The 13,786-nt window shown below is 39.5% G+C and overlaps 1 protein-coding gene across 3 annotated transcripts in view; it reads right to left on the reverse strand.

Annotated features, from left to right (window-relative positions):
- The window catches only part of rgs3a (regulator of G protein signaling 3a), a 143,964-nt gene that overhangs the window by 58,097 nt on the left and 72,081 nt on the right, over positions 1 to 13,786 (reverse strand). For all 3 annotated transcript variants that reach the window (XM_023419513.1, XM_023419515.2, XM_023419514.2), the window contains one exon: positions 4,040 to 4,174. In XM_023419513.1, coding sequence (XP_023275281.1) covers positions 4,040 to 4,174 — 135 coding nt within the window. The remainder of the gene's footprint in view (positions 1 to 4,039; positions 4,175 to 13,786) is intronic.

Consider the following 13,786-nt stretch of genomic DNA (forward strand, 5'->3'; position numbering starts at 1 on the left):
TGTGCATGAGAGGACAAATGCAGTTTTCTGACACAAGGGAAATGTGTGATTCAATGGGTAATTTTCTAAAGCTCCTTTGCTGCAATTCTTACTCACTGGCAGGAAAACACACTGTGCATCAAAGATACACTCGATTCCGTTTAGAAAGCAAGTTCTTGTGTCGACTCAGCAGTTACAATGAGGCAGCACTGGAGCACTTAAAGCACTACCAAAGAAATATTCTTCCATGCTGAATCACTGGAACATTCTCGGAGATGATTTGAACTCTAGATTATACAAACTAATGATTCTGAGTCAAGTGAACAGTGGCGTCCTAAATAGAGATACACATCAATGTGACATGGCAGATGTCTGTCATCATGCTTTAAACTTTTTTGATGTTATCTCATGGAGTTTGTGGAGGGATCTGACCCACATGTGTCTGTACATGTCTATCTAGAGAAAAGTGTCCTCCTTTCCTCTGCCAATATGAAATTACCCATGTGCTCAAGTAAAACACATTTCAGTTTTAAAGGGTCCCGTTCAACAGAAAGGATACTACAAAGGCATTCCCCTCATATCTCCCATGCTTGAGAAAAGCTGATTTGCATATACAGTAATTAAACACATTTGGAGTCGACTGAATACAAACTATTTGCCTCTAAGGTACTCTGGAGAAATGCAATCAAAAGTGAACTAATTTGTCTAGATGTAAAATGTTATGATTAAGCCTGTATTCCCTTGCCTTCAGGACACCGTTCAGATTTCCATTTAATAAGAGTAATGCAGTAAAAGGTTCTAACAACCATTCAAAGAAGGTATACAGGATTAATTCCACAGGTCGGGACATGCATGCATCCTTACATGTATAATTTCTCTGAGAATGTAGCATCAGCTTTTGCAGGACGTCTCCCTGCAGGAAAATGTGTGATGTGTGATTTTGTGTGACTGAAATCATGTCCATCTGTCCGCCTGCCAAATCCGAAAACACTGTTAAGGTGCGAAAATGACTTGGTAGTGTTTTACGTTTCTTTATTCCACACTATAACGCATAGAAAAGGCTAAATCAACAAACAGCAAAAGCGAGACATATAAGATTTAAATGTTAAAAAAATCACTATTTTATTATCATGCCACTGTATGACAAAATAAAATATATAAAATAATAATAATAAATATAAAATATATATATATATATAGGATGCGCTGTGTGAGATATATTAACATTTAAATATGTTTTCAAAGTTTTCCAGTGTTAACTGCTCATTTTGCTCTTTTTAAATGCAATGTCAAAAAAGATTTTGATGACTCAACTCATCTTCAACTCGTGTACATAAATATCATATATAAAATCGCACTACACCAATATCGGTGATAGTTGCTAACAGAGAGATATATTAGGAGGTGTCTGTTTGGAAAAAAAACTTTTCAAACCACTGATGTTGCGCTCTAATTTATTCATGTCTTCCTAATCCTCTGCCTCTCCATCTAATAACGCAGGTGAGTGAGGTGCAGGGGGGAGACCAATGGTCTTATATACAGCTCAGTTTCACCCGGTATTCATGAAGCCACACCCACTTTTGAGCAATCCAATCAACTCTGACAGATTTGTTACAAATCCCTGTCTTAACTAAACCCCCCTGCATTTTCCATTTTAGTAGAAAATATGTCACATTACATAAGAAAAGGCCCTCTAATATCCGTTTCTGAGTGTGTGGAGAAAAGTTGTTCTCTTTACTAGAACTTTCGCACAAGCACATAGTCAGTGCTTTCAGATTTATCCACTCTGGAGAGTTTTTTGAAAAAGCTCAAGTTTCAGTTCTGTAAAAACACCGGCTTATTGTGGATGGAGGGCCAGAATTGAGGGAAAACAATATGTTTTATTTAGCCAGTTAAGTGTGGACGTACTCTGAAAGAGACAAAGAGGAAGATCCGTCTGCATCAGGTACTTCCTCCTATGAGACGCACATTAAAAGATTTATTTTGCTTTAAAAGCTTTATCATGTGGGCAAAGGAAACATAACACATAATACATTGCCAGTTTCTTCACCATGTCTTTACTGATTAATACATTGGTTTGTTAATAGAGTTTGAGTAAATGGTATTGACTTCATTTGACCTAACATGACTTAGCATGCTTGCCAAGCTATTTTGTTATTGAGTGTATTGAACACTTCAGTGTGTGTAAATGTGTTCATTCATTCAGCTGGGTGTAACTAATTGACACTGATCATGAGAGGAAGCAGGGAAGAAAATCAACATGTGCAATTCCCACTGAGTTTCTTTGGAGCACTAGAGTGAAAAAAACTGAAGCAGTAAAAACTTTGTTTGGAGGCTTATCTCTTATGTTCCAAAGTCTAAATGTTAAATAAAGTTCATGAAGTTCACTCTAAAGTAATTCAGATATTGGAGAATATTCAAATACAGGCCAAGTTCTGTGTTCTTTCATTTACACTTCTGTGTAATCAAGTGTCACCGTGCACACATACACATGGACACACAGATAAATACACACACGTGCAGAGAGAGAAAGGGATCAAGGACTGTCGGCTCGTCCCTATCTCTTTCCCGCTTTCATGTGCTGATGAAATGAAGCCCTAATGTACAACAGGTGTGCCATCTACACACAAGGCTATTTATCTCTTTTAATCACCTTATAAATTGATGAAGCGAATGAGCTGTCTTTGCTGTTCATCAAATATGAAAGAAGCAAGGAATGAAAGAAGCAAGACATGGGAAGTTTTGCCAGACCTTTCACAAAAATTTCCCAAAATAGGAATAGGATTAAAGAACCTGACAAGAAAGGGGAAAACAATCATTTTTAGTAGATTTTGCTATGTAACTGGGCCGTGGTAATCTCATTCACAGCTCCCCCAGCATCCACCCTCTTAATCAGGGCGGTTGAAGCCCAGTGAGCATTTAAAGATCAGTTACAGTGACTCCTTAACAGCACCCTGCTCCACCATTGTGCGACATTGAGAGAAAAGGTGTAATGAGTTAATCCAACAGTGATTTGATTCATTTCACTGCTTCCAAAAAGTATAACAGGTCTACAAAGATGAATAGTAAGAAGGGACTAAAAGAGGCTCTAATTAATATTTTTATACTGGCTGGATCAAATGAGATTGTATATTCGTTCGCTCGTAGTGACAGACAAAGAGAAATTTTACCCAATTCTGCCGCTCCCCTCAGCTCTACGGAGAATTTTAGCATCTTTCAGCACATTGTTTTGGCTTTCTGTGCCAGTTCTCTCTCAAAAGAAAAACACACTCTGTGATACTTGCCCAGTAGTGAACAGCAGCCAGACACAGTTTGTCTACAGTCACAGCCAGATATTTCCCTTAGGAGTTAGTAGAGACCAAAAACAGAGCATAAAGGAGAGTGAGTGCTGGGCTTACATTTGTCAAATAACATACATCCTATATACTGTATATCAATTTATAATACAAAGCATTAGTTCAATGAACGGAAAATTGTAGCCACAAACAACACCTCCTCAGTAATCAAGCTGAACATGAATACAAATATGTCACTGAACAGACAAAGCAACTGGCTTTCAAACCTCAAATCCTACAGATAGTAAACAGAATGATCAAGTCTAATGTGGTTATTATTTAAAATGATCACAACAAATATCATTTACCACAGCTGTCAACACAGTGTGCAGTACAGTATATGAGGTGCAGTACTTGCTTGCAAATATCTACTCTACTCTTTTACTGTAAATGAACAGAGCCAAGCAGGACTTGCACTGAGTTGACACTCCACTAAAGCAGAGAAACTATTCAAATGCAAGCAGATAAAAGGCAGGATTAAAGTTTTCCAAAGAAATGTAAGACCCAAGTGACGAATCATAATGATGGCAGTGTGAGCCGCGGGAAAGTGTTATCGGTTACTGACTGAGTGTGTATGCTTGAGAGCGAGTGGTGTTAATGGGGCATCTGTGACGGGGATATGCACTAATACATGCATTGCCATGTGTTCATGTGTGTAGTGATTCATTTTCGGCCTCAATCGAAATTAGAAAATGCTCTTAGATGTGTGTGTCCGTGCGCCCTACCTGTTCAAAATGTGGGACGTGAGGCTCCCTCCTGTGAAGCTGGAGCTGCTTGTCAATATTGTCCTTCAGGCACTGACACACGCGGCGCTTCTGGTCTGCTGAATAGGCTTCCAGGCTGAGCAGGCAGTCACACTTCTAGAGGCACAGAAAGAGAGAGAGATATAGAGATATAGAGAGGGAGAGAAAGAGAGAGGGGGGGTGAGGAGCAAGAGGGGTGGATGAAAAGAAAGTGGGCAATTAGGCATCGACTGTCAGAGAAATAAAGAAGTGTCTCCTGATCTTTGGACATCGAAAGCGCTCAAGATGGGTAGAGCACGAGAGAATAGAATTAGAGGAGTACAACAGAAAGTATGAGGGTGAAAAATGAATGAAAGGCAAAACAAAAAGTTTTTTTTCTTGTCTTATGGGCCCTATTTAATGAAACCGTAAGACGAGAGCTACCAATGTCTGTCTGTGTGCGAGTGTGTCTGTGATGAGAGACCAGCGAGTGCGTTCAAAGAGGATAATGACTAACAAAAGAGCTTAATCAATCCCCAGTATCAGAGGTGTTACACCTTTATGCGTGTGCACGAGCATGTTTGTGTGTCTGTGTGTATCCAGAAGAATAAAATAAACACAATTATACATAACTACCACTGGCCCCACTAGTACAGTATGTGCTGTCATTTTCTGCACGTGTCATCTCAAACTTAAATCGTTGCACATCCCGTTACCATCTGAACTCTGTTTTCATGACACCACAGACTGTAAAGTGGCACAGCTCTGTGGGTAGCAAAACGCTAGCATTAGTGAAATTAGATAATAGTCAGTATCCACTTCAGGCAGAATTTGATATGCTGACAAAATAATTATCTGACTAATGGCAAGATGGTACTCCTAAAAGATGACAAATCAATACACCCCTGCTGAGAAATACATGAGAATAAATATTTGTCAACCAGTGGTTAAGTTGGTAGAAGTTTGATCAAATAGCTTTCCACTGAAAACGACATAAATACCCCTCGGCTAACTCTCCAGGAAGTCCTGAATCTGTTGGATCTCAGTGACGTCCAGATCAAATTTTTAATGGATTAATGGGCTCATTTGTTTTTTGTCATGATTCCAGCAATGTATTTTTGATAAAAGACAGATCTTGTAAGAAAAAAATCTTTCATATATCAGATGAAAGTCATGTCGCGTTTTGCTCCAAATCCTAATTTGGAAACAGCTTCCGAGCAGACCTCTTAAAAAGTTTAAGGAGGAGTGTTAATGGGAGTATGATATCTAGGATAAGAACACTTTGTGCCAATTAGTGTCATTTGAAGTCTGGGTTGTTTCTGTGCTGCAGAGTTTTAATGGCTGAATGAAAAACAGGAAAAAATGTTCTGACTTTAAAATATTTTACATACAGCAGACAAGTTTAGAACTCTTTACAGTGATATTGATATTGTGATATTTACATCTGTTGCTGCAATTGTTCTCAAAATAAATCGTTTCTAACTGATGGGTAATAATTTACCTCATTGACATTGTTGAGCCTACTTCATAATTTTATATACAATTTACACTTGCAACAAAGCATGGTTCAGTTTTTATTGGGAAGAACTGACTATAGTAAATGTCTTCTCATTTCATGTCCTTATACATCCACACACATATAATCCAGTGCATACATTTGTAATATGCAAATCTATGGCTGCAGGCCAAATTAAAGGATCATGTAATCACATTATATAATACCAATAAAAATATACAATACCAAATCACTATCCAGTCATTCAAACACCTATACACATTCACATCAGCTCCTCTCATCCACCTTTGCTGTTACATCACTGAGGTTGAAGAATTGTCTCTATTCTTCTTTATTTTTTCTGAATAACCCACAACATTAAAGGAACCTACTGTTCTCAAGCAAATTTTTTTCTTTTTCTCCTCTTTCCAATTTGATCATTTCCATCTACCTCGATTGTTCTTCTTCCGGCGATGTCAGGCAAAACATTTGTGTCCTGACATTTTTGGGCACAAGTCAGGCTATAAATAGAATTTTTTCCATTTTGTGCAAGTCTTCAGAGATTGACTGAAGTCCTCAGGGCTTTTTTTGACGCTCACTGCCCTGGTCATTGGTGAATCATGATGCTACTTTATTTGCCTGTTTCCTGGCTGCATGAGTTTTTGCATGCCCTGCTGTGTAGCTATGTCTTGGACTATCTGTCTCTTTCAATGTCACTCAATGTCCTGTTGAATATGGGAATGCTGCTGTTGTAGGGTCTACTGGCACAAAGTGTTTGGTGGTTAAAGCCTTGTCACTGCTAGTGATGTTAATGCAGGGTAAAAAGGCATTTAAAGCCTGCGTCAGTGGCAGCAATGTAAAGACTGTTTTGCTTTGATGTAGCATAAAATGTATTGCGTACAAGGCAGAGTGTGTTGTGTGTTAATGTGAAGTATTATAAAATAATACAATGCACAAACGTGAAAAAGCAGACAAACACGGAACAGAGGCAAAATAACAAAAGAAAAACATGGGGTACTGTAAGAGACATATTTTCAATTCATAAGTAGAGAAATAAAGACATAAAAACAAGAAAGAGAAGCAGGTTAGATTGCAAAAGGATTTATGAAATTGAGCCTGACTGTTTTCAATTGCACCAAGAGATGATGAAATAGGGGCTTTTTCAGAGCGGACAGAAATCAATGTTGATGTTCTTTGATATCCATCATTTGGACTGAATCTGAGTCTGTAAGGGTTCAGCAGAGGCCATAATACTTAGAACGCATGCACACACACACACACACAGACACACACACACACACACACACACACACACACACACACACACACACACAAACCTCAATGTAAACAACTAGCTCCCGGGCAAACCCTTATTGCTGCCAGTGAAAATCTCATAATTCTATCTAAGGTTATTTTTGAGTCCTCGCGTCAAGGATTACATGCGATTCTGCAGATCAGGAAAAGTCAGCAAAAACTCTTTAAACCCCAGTGGGTAAAGTGGAAAATGCTTAGTCATCAAGCTGGCAATAATTGGATCCTGAAAAGTATACTCTTTGAGGAGAGACTATTGCTTACCTAAAATGTAAGATTGTGACCAAAAAGGAAGTGTTTCTAATTGTTTGTAAGTGTTCTGAGCATATATTGTAATTTAGATGCATCACAGTGATACACCTGGCATACCTGAAGCATTTTCAGCCATGCTGGTAGAAGGGCTCTATGGACTGCAATGTCAGCTGGTTCACCATTTTGGTGCGAATTGAAAACTCTCAAAAACTATTTTTCACAAGCATTCATTCATTTTGCCCACATGATTAATTGCGGGACACATTGCCTGCGTTACGCGTGAGTGGTGGTCACATAACATCTTGGTTTTCATTTTGGCCCCAATGTTGGAGCGGCCTGCATCAGATGCGCTTCTCACTGATGGCTCGAGCCTCGCTGCTGCAGCGCGTCATCTGGAGTTTCGCCATTGTGCCTATTTTTCACAGTTGACGTGGCATCTCAACATTAGAGAATTTGGTGAAGACATCCATGGTGCCAAGATGATGCATCTTAATGACTTCCATGAATACCATACTTCCATAAATTATTTAATTTGTACAAGGGTTTTTTATGGCCAAATACCTGCAACAATTATGACATTCCCATCACCCTTAGCTGCACTGAACAACTGACGTAAACAATGAAAATGGAGGGAAAGTTTGTTGAAGTTTGTGTTTAGGCTTGGAATGACTGGGTTTTTTTGTCTGTATTAGCTGATGGCATTAGATAGAGGACTAATTGACATAAATTGATTACATGGTTGCCTAGAGACAGCAAAGTAACACTACTTATGCATGCCCAAAATTAAGATGTGCGCAATCTGAATTTCAACCTCGCAACAGACAAACAGATGACCACAAACACAAATACTGACATTTGTCATTAATATACTTTGAAATTCCACACAGCTAGTATGTGAAATACTTGTGTCTGTTTAAGATAAGATTTCCTGTTTCTCTGTCTTCCATAACCCCCGAGCATTAAGATGAAAAAAGTGTAAAAAAAAATAATGCGAAAGGCTCAGGCTTTCCAGAAAACATTGCCTCATATGGCCAGGTTTTTCCAGACAACTCCCCACTGTCCCACATTAGAGGAAACACATCTGCGATAAAGCAGTTCAGGGTCCCAGAGGCCTACATGCACCTGCATCCACACACACACAAACACACACACACACAGATATACACACACAATCACCCAGCTTTAAAATCTGCACTCAGTACCTACCTCTGAACTCTTCCTATCAATACAGTCGTACTGTAGCTACATGTTTACAAAATGTAATCATTGAGAAAATAAAAACAAACAGGACAACCAGTTGGGACTCTCTGCTTTGTGAGTCATAGTGAACCAGAGGTCTCAGAGCTGCAGGAGGGTTTACGTCCCTAATCTGTCAAACAGAGGAAGTGTGCATGTTTACACAGTCTTGGTGTGTAAATATGAGGCAGACAGTGCATACTACAATGTAAACCACTTAATGACATCATGCACATTTTGTCTTAGTGAGAGATAAAAGATGACAGATGCAGAAGACCATACAGGTCATTCCTAATGAGAGTGATACAGCTTACACAGTATCAATTTCCATTTCTCTTGTGTATTTTTGTTTGCCACTACTGCAAATTTATGATTGCTGTGACGTTCAACTGGGCATTGCCGCATCTCTCCGGGATGGTTTTCCTGACAGTGACTTGCACATCATTGCATTACATCTGTTAAAATAATCAGTCATGCCAGCAAATGAGTAAACTGTTGACAGCTGGTTGCAGACCATATGTTTTAGGCAGGAACAGTCTGGAGCAGGCTGGAGCTTTCGTTAATGTTCGCGCTGCAATTTATTTCACAGGACAGCTGTCTCCTAGTTTGAACCAGATTTAAGAGATACTTCAGTTTTGTGATGCATACAGAATGTTTGTCCGTCAGTCAGGGGTTTAAAGGAACTAAAAGCGAAATTCAACTGAATACGATAACATTATATTCATGTTGGGACCAAATCGCCTTCAGCATTTGAACTGTTTTGAGGGAATTCACTGGAAACTCCATGACTCGGTGGAAGCAAATCTTTAGAGATTTTCATCTTAAGGTCATGTTGCTTCATGGCATTAAGCAGCATCTGGGCATAGACCCAGGCTGCAGTCCCAGAAACAAACAGTTACCCTTTTCCAAGACATATTTCATTTGTCAGTTTCGGCACCAGAATCAGTTCATGAATGAAGCTCTTACTATCAGAATAATAGAGTGACTATTTATCTTATTCAGAAAATGAATTACCTAAAGAACTGTATTAGCTAAAATAGCTAATGGTTACTTTACTCTAGCTATCCCTTTTTACAAATCCACCCATCCAAGAGATAAACATAAGAGCTAATGAAACAAAATTCAATGAATGGCCACTGGCCTGCCATGGAGTGGCTAAAAATACAGGCAGCATTTCCCCTTAATCAGATTGATTAAAGTGCTCCCTGGTTGAAGCCCTCCCCCTGAGCCATCTGGCAGATGAGTTTCCAGTGTGTCATTGGACTGCTGTCAACACACCTCGACTAAGCTGCTTCCACACAGGTTAGCATGGTTTCAGTGACAGCTAATGTATGTAATACTACTGAATGGACACACATTCAGGTACCTTTTTTTTTTTTTTTTTTTTTTATAATTAACCCAATTATAATGTTTTGCCTTTATGTGGCAACGATCGATTACATATATATTATGAATGTTTAAAAGTTCAACACTTACTGGCTTTCATGCCAAGAGTTAAATAACAAGACTCCCGACTTCCGGTCTTTATGTCAAGCTACAGCAATCAGCTGCAGGCTGTAGCAAAAAAATACAACAGCAGAATCAATCTTCTCATCTAACTCTCAGCAAGAAAGTGAATAAGCGTATTTCTCAAAATCTCAAACACATCGAAATAAAGGTATCTGATGATGCATGTATTTTTTTTTTAGGTCATTATAATTTTCTTGGTGATTTGCTTTGCTTGATGAAGAGAAGTGCTAGTAGAGCATCGCCATGAGCTATAAATCCCTCCCACTGTCCCAACTGACTGCCCAGCCCCATATCCTCCATGCCCTCGTCGAGCGCAATCTCAGCTGCAATTACCTCTGAATTGTTTGCACCCACTGCTGATGGAAAATTAGCTCTGCTCTTGGGATAGACTAGACTGAAGTTTGTTCATGTACACACGAGTGTTTTGAGTGTACACATTAGAGGGGGATATGGCAGTAGACAGAGAGAGCCAATGAGTAATGCACAGAAGGAAGTGGAATTTTCTAAATTTAATGTGCACACCACAGAAGATGAGTGCACTAAAACGAGTGCACATGTCCTCATTGTGGTAAAGGTAATCTCCATAAGGCAATAAAAAAAGGCTTCAAAGAACACATAATGCCGGCGACTGTAATAATGATAATGATAAGGATGGAGAATGCCGAAGTGTATCTTTTGTTTTTGTGATATTGTAAATCTCTAAAATAGCTTTTCAGATACTTGCCAGAAAAACACAGTAGCAGGAGTGATGAGATATAAAATGTAAAGTGTCTTATCAAGTGTTCATGTCGTATCCGGCCATGCTCCTCAGGGATCAAAGGGTTTTTTTATTTTTCAAAGCAAGTCCCTATACACCATCACACCAAGCAGCGTCATACTCTATTAGTCCAATACACTGGTGCTGAACACGGTATCGTAATTTGTCACTCCATCACAGTTGAGTTAGTTACAGATAAAACTACCAGCACATCAATGTCCCATTATCTCATAGTAATACGTAATGAAAAGCACGCTAGTATAGCCATTGCTCTCATGTCAGACATAAGAGCTAATCGTGGACACGGTGCAATCTGATACAAAGCATGGTAACTAACTGTCAATATGCATTACACACAAACAAACGCGTGTTTTATAAAAAACTTAAAGCATGGAATGCGATTTCCTCTCAACTCAGTGGCTTTCCCACACTCTTTCATCTATTTCTAGTTTGTTTGTCTGGTTTCCAGCTCAGAGCTCTGCTGTGGTTTGCCTAGACGAAGTTGCCATGAAAAGAGCATGTAAACTGGAGCCTTTGGCCCGAGGCCCTTCCTATAGCCGCCAGGGAGGATGATAAGCACATGACAGGGCCGAGCAGAAGCTCTCTGAAGTCGAATACTGTTTCCAAAAAGTTTTCTGTTGCTTTTTTTAGCATCAGTAGTGTTGCGTGTTTACTTTCGTCATGACCATTTACGCAGTAAGTGAGTTCAGTGATCATTTGGCTTTTTTTTGCCCTTTCACATAATCATATCAGTTGTGCTTTTATTGCATAAGCATGAGTTTACTATTTTGAGCCTTAGATAAGAAGAGTATTCAGGTCAGTGCACATAGGTCTTTGTTTACATAAAATCTGTTATTTTGAAATGTGGCTTGGGATATGTATGTACATACCAATGAAATGGAAAATGTATTATTAATTTGGAAAACGTCTGCACACTTTCCCATAAAAGTTCGTGAATAATTCAGAAGCTGATTGCCATTTGTCCTGCACTTAATGGAACAGGGAATTTAACGCAGCTCACGAGAACACGTTCATCACCAATGCAGCTAGGTAAGTTGTTGGTGGTCGTAGATCTAAATGCAATCATATTGCTAAGATGGAGGTCTTTAAGTGATTATATTTAGATGTATAGCCACTATCTCTGCAGTCCTGGCAATCTGTGCCACCATATTAAATCAGAGTAAAAGCAAAATACACTTTAAGTTGTGGCTCGACTGGAGGAAGAGGGTACATCTCGGTTCAACGAGACCCCAGAGAGACTGGTCCAGCCCTGGCCATGTTATGGATGGCTACCATAAAGTAGGTATTTCGCTGACATGAGTCCCTAGGTGCCTATCGTTCTCACCCTGCCTTCAAACTGCAAGTGGCAGCCTGTATGTCATGCAGTCAATGAAGTGCCAGAAAAGCACAGAGAAACTTAAAATGCATAAAAAGGCATACTTTCTGCACATGCATACACACGTTGCAAACAGGTACCTACAGCCTCACATCTTTATAGATATGTTTAAGATGTCTTCTTATTCCTAGAAAAAGCATCAACAGTGAGTCTATGCTTGAAGTAATCAAATCAAAATCGCACCATTATTTACTGTGTCTACAAACGTCACATGAACGTCATCCCGAACATAATAAACAAGGAACACTCTGACCTTTTAACATACAGACCTGTACAGAGGAAAAAAACGACTGTATCTGTATGCACAGCATCCGCCTGTTGACAGTGCTCCCTTGCCGTTCCGCGGCCTACACGCAAACCATCACACTGTGATTTCACCTAGTTTAGCAGCGTCTCTCTGCATTCGGTGCCTCTTATCTCTTCTCTTCTCAATCATCACATTCTCTGCTCGAAGTGTACAAACGATAATTAATATTTCAAAACCAATAACCGCAAATTCAGCATGAAATATGATTTGTAAGCATGGATCAAGAGTGAAATCGTTTGCAATAACTGACCAATGAAGAAGTACAAAACTGATATGTAGTATAAATGTATGCAGACTTTACTGAGGTGAGGTAAGCAGTTTTAGTTGTTGTTACTGCTGTGGTTTGATAGGTGGAGATTAGTCATGATTTTGTGGTCATTAGTGACAACTGCATAATGCCAATGAGATATTAATGTTACTTTCCAGGAAATAGTGATAAATGAGTAACGATGCACTATGCACTTACTGGAATTCTCAGCTTTCGTTTGTTGACCATTATCATTACCATATTTATGTAGCCAGTTGTTGAAAAATTTGTCATCATCATTGTCACCTCTGTGCCACAGAGCCCCTCTGAAAAATTACACCATCAAAGTCCTATAGTTGTTCTACTTCAGCCTACACACACTTAATCACATACAACCTCTAAGTTTATAAAGTCTGAATAATAGAAAAGCTAGCTGTCCTCCGACTTAATGCAAACGATTATGGGTCTAACTCACTCAAGTTACATGAGTTAAAGTTTCGTGTAATTCAGCGCAGCATTAAGAAAACCACTAAGTCAGTCAATTTTTTAACATAAATTACACTTTTCCCATGCTTGCAAAAAAAAAAAAACATTTCTATCACTACAACTCTCACAAGATTTCTGAGATACTTCCTATTTCATGCAGCTGAGCCACAATAATGCAAATCTCTAAGTCTAAACCCTTGAATGTACCCTGAGCAGCACCCTCAATCAGTAAGCACTTACATCCCCACTGTCAGATAGCAGGTGCTGCTGAAGAGAGCTCGCCTCCCTGACGAACCGTTTCTTAGGCCCAATCCGGTCAGCCAAGTTGCCCATGATGACTATGTGATGACCCTGATGCACTCCACCGGTGGTCAATAATCTCATACAGTGTCTCTCCTTTCTCTCTGTGTTTTTCGTTTACCTACACAACGATTCCTTGCCGTCTCTCTTCCTGCGTCACTGACACACTTACACACACACAGACACACACACACACGACTTTCCAGAGACACAATTGCACCCCCACCACCACCAACACACACACTTTCCTTTCACGTGTAAATCTGGGTTACATCAGTTCTGTTTTGAGCAAGTGCTAAAATAGGATGACCTCCAGCTATGGAGGAGAAGGACAGGGGTAGACAAAAGGAGGCGAGCGGTCTGTGACAGAGTCAGAGATGGATGAAGACTGAAAGTGTATAATTGCTCACAACTTCAGACACAAGGAGAGCGTTTCTTACTTCTGCATAATGAA

Source organism: Seriola lalandi, unplaced genomic scaffold (genome assembly GCF_002814215.2).
Source record: "Seriola lalandi dorsalis isolate HSWRI2012SDOR001 ecotype SW California unplaced genomic scaffold, Sedor1 jcf7180002054606, whole genome shotgun sequence".
NCBI lineage: Eukaryota > Metazoa > Chordata > Actinopteri > Carangiformes > Carangidae > Seriola > Seriola lalandi.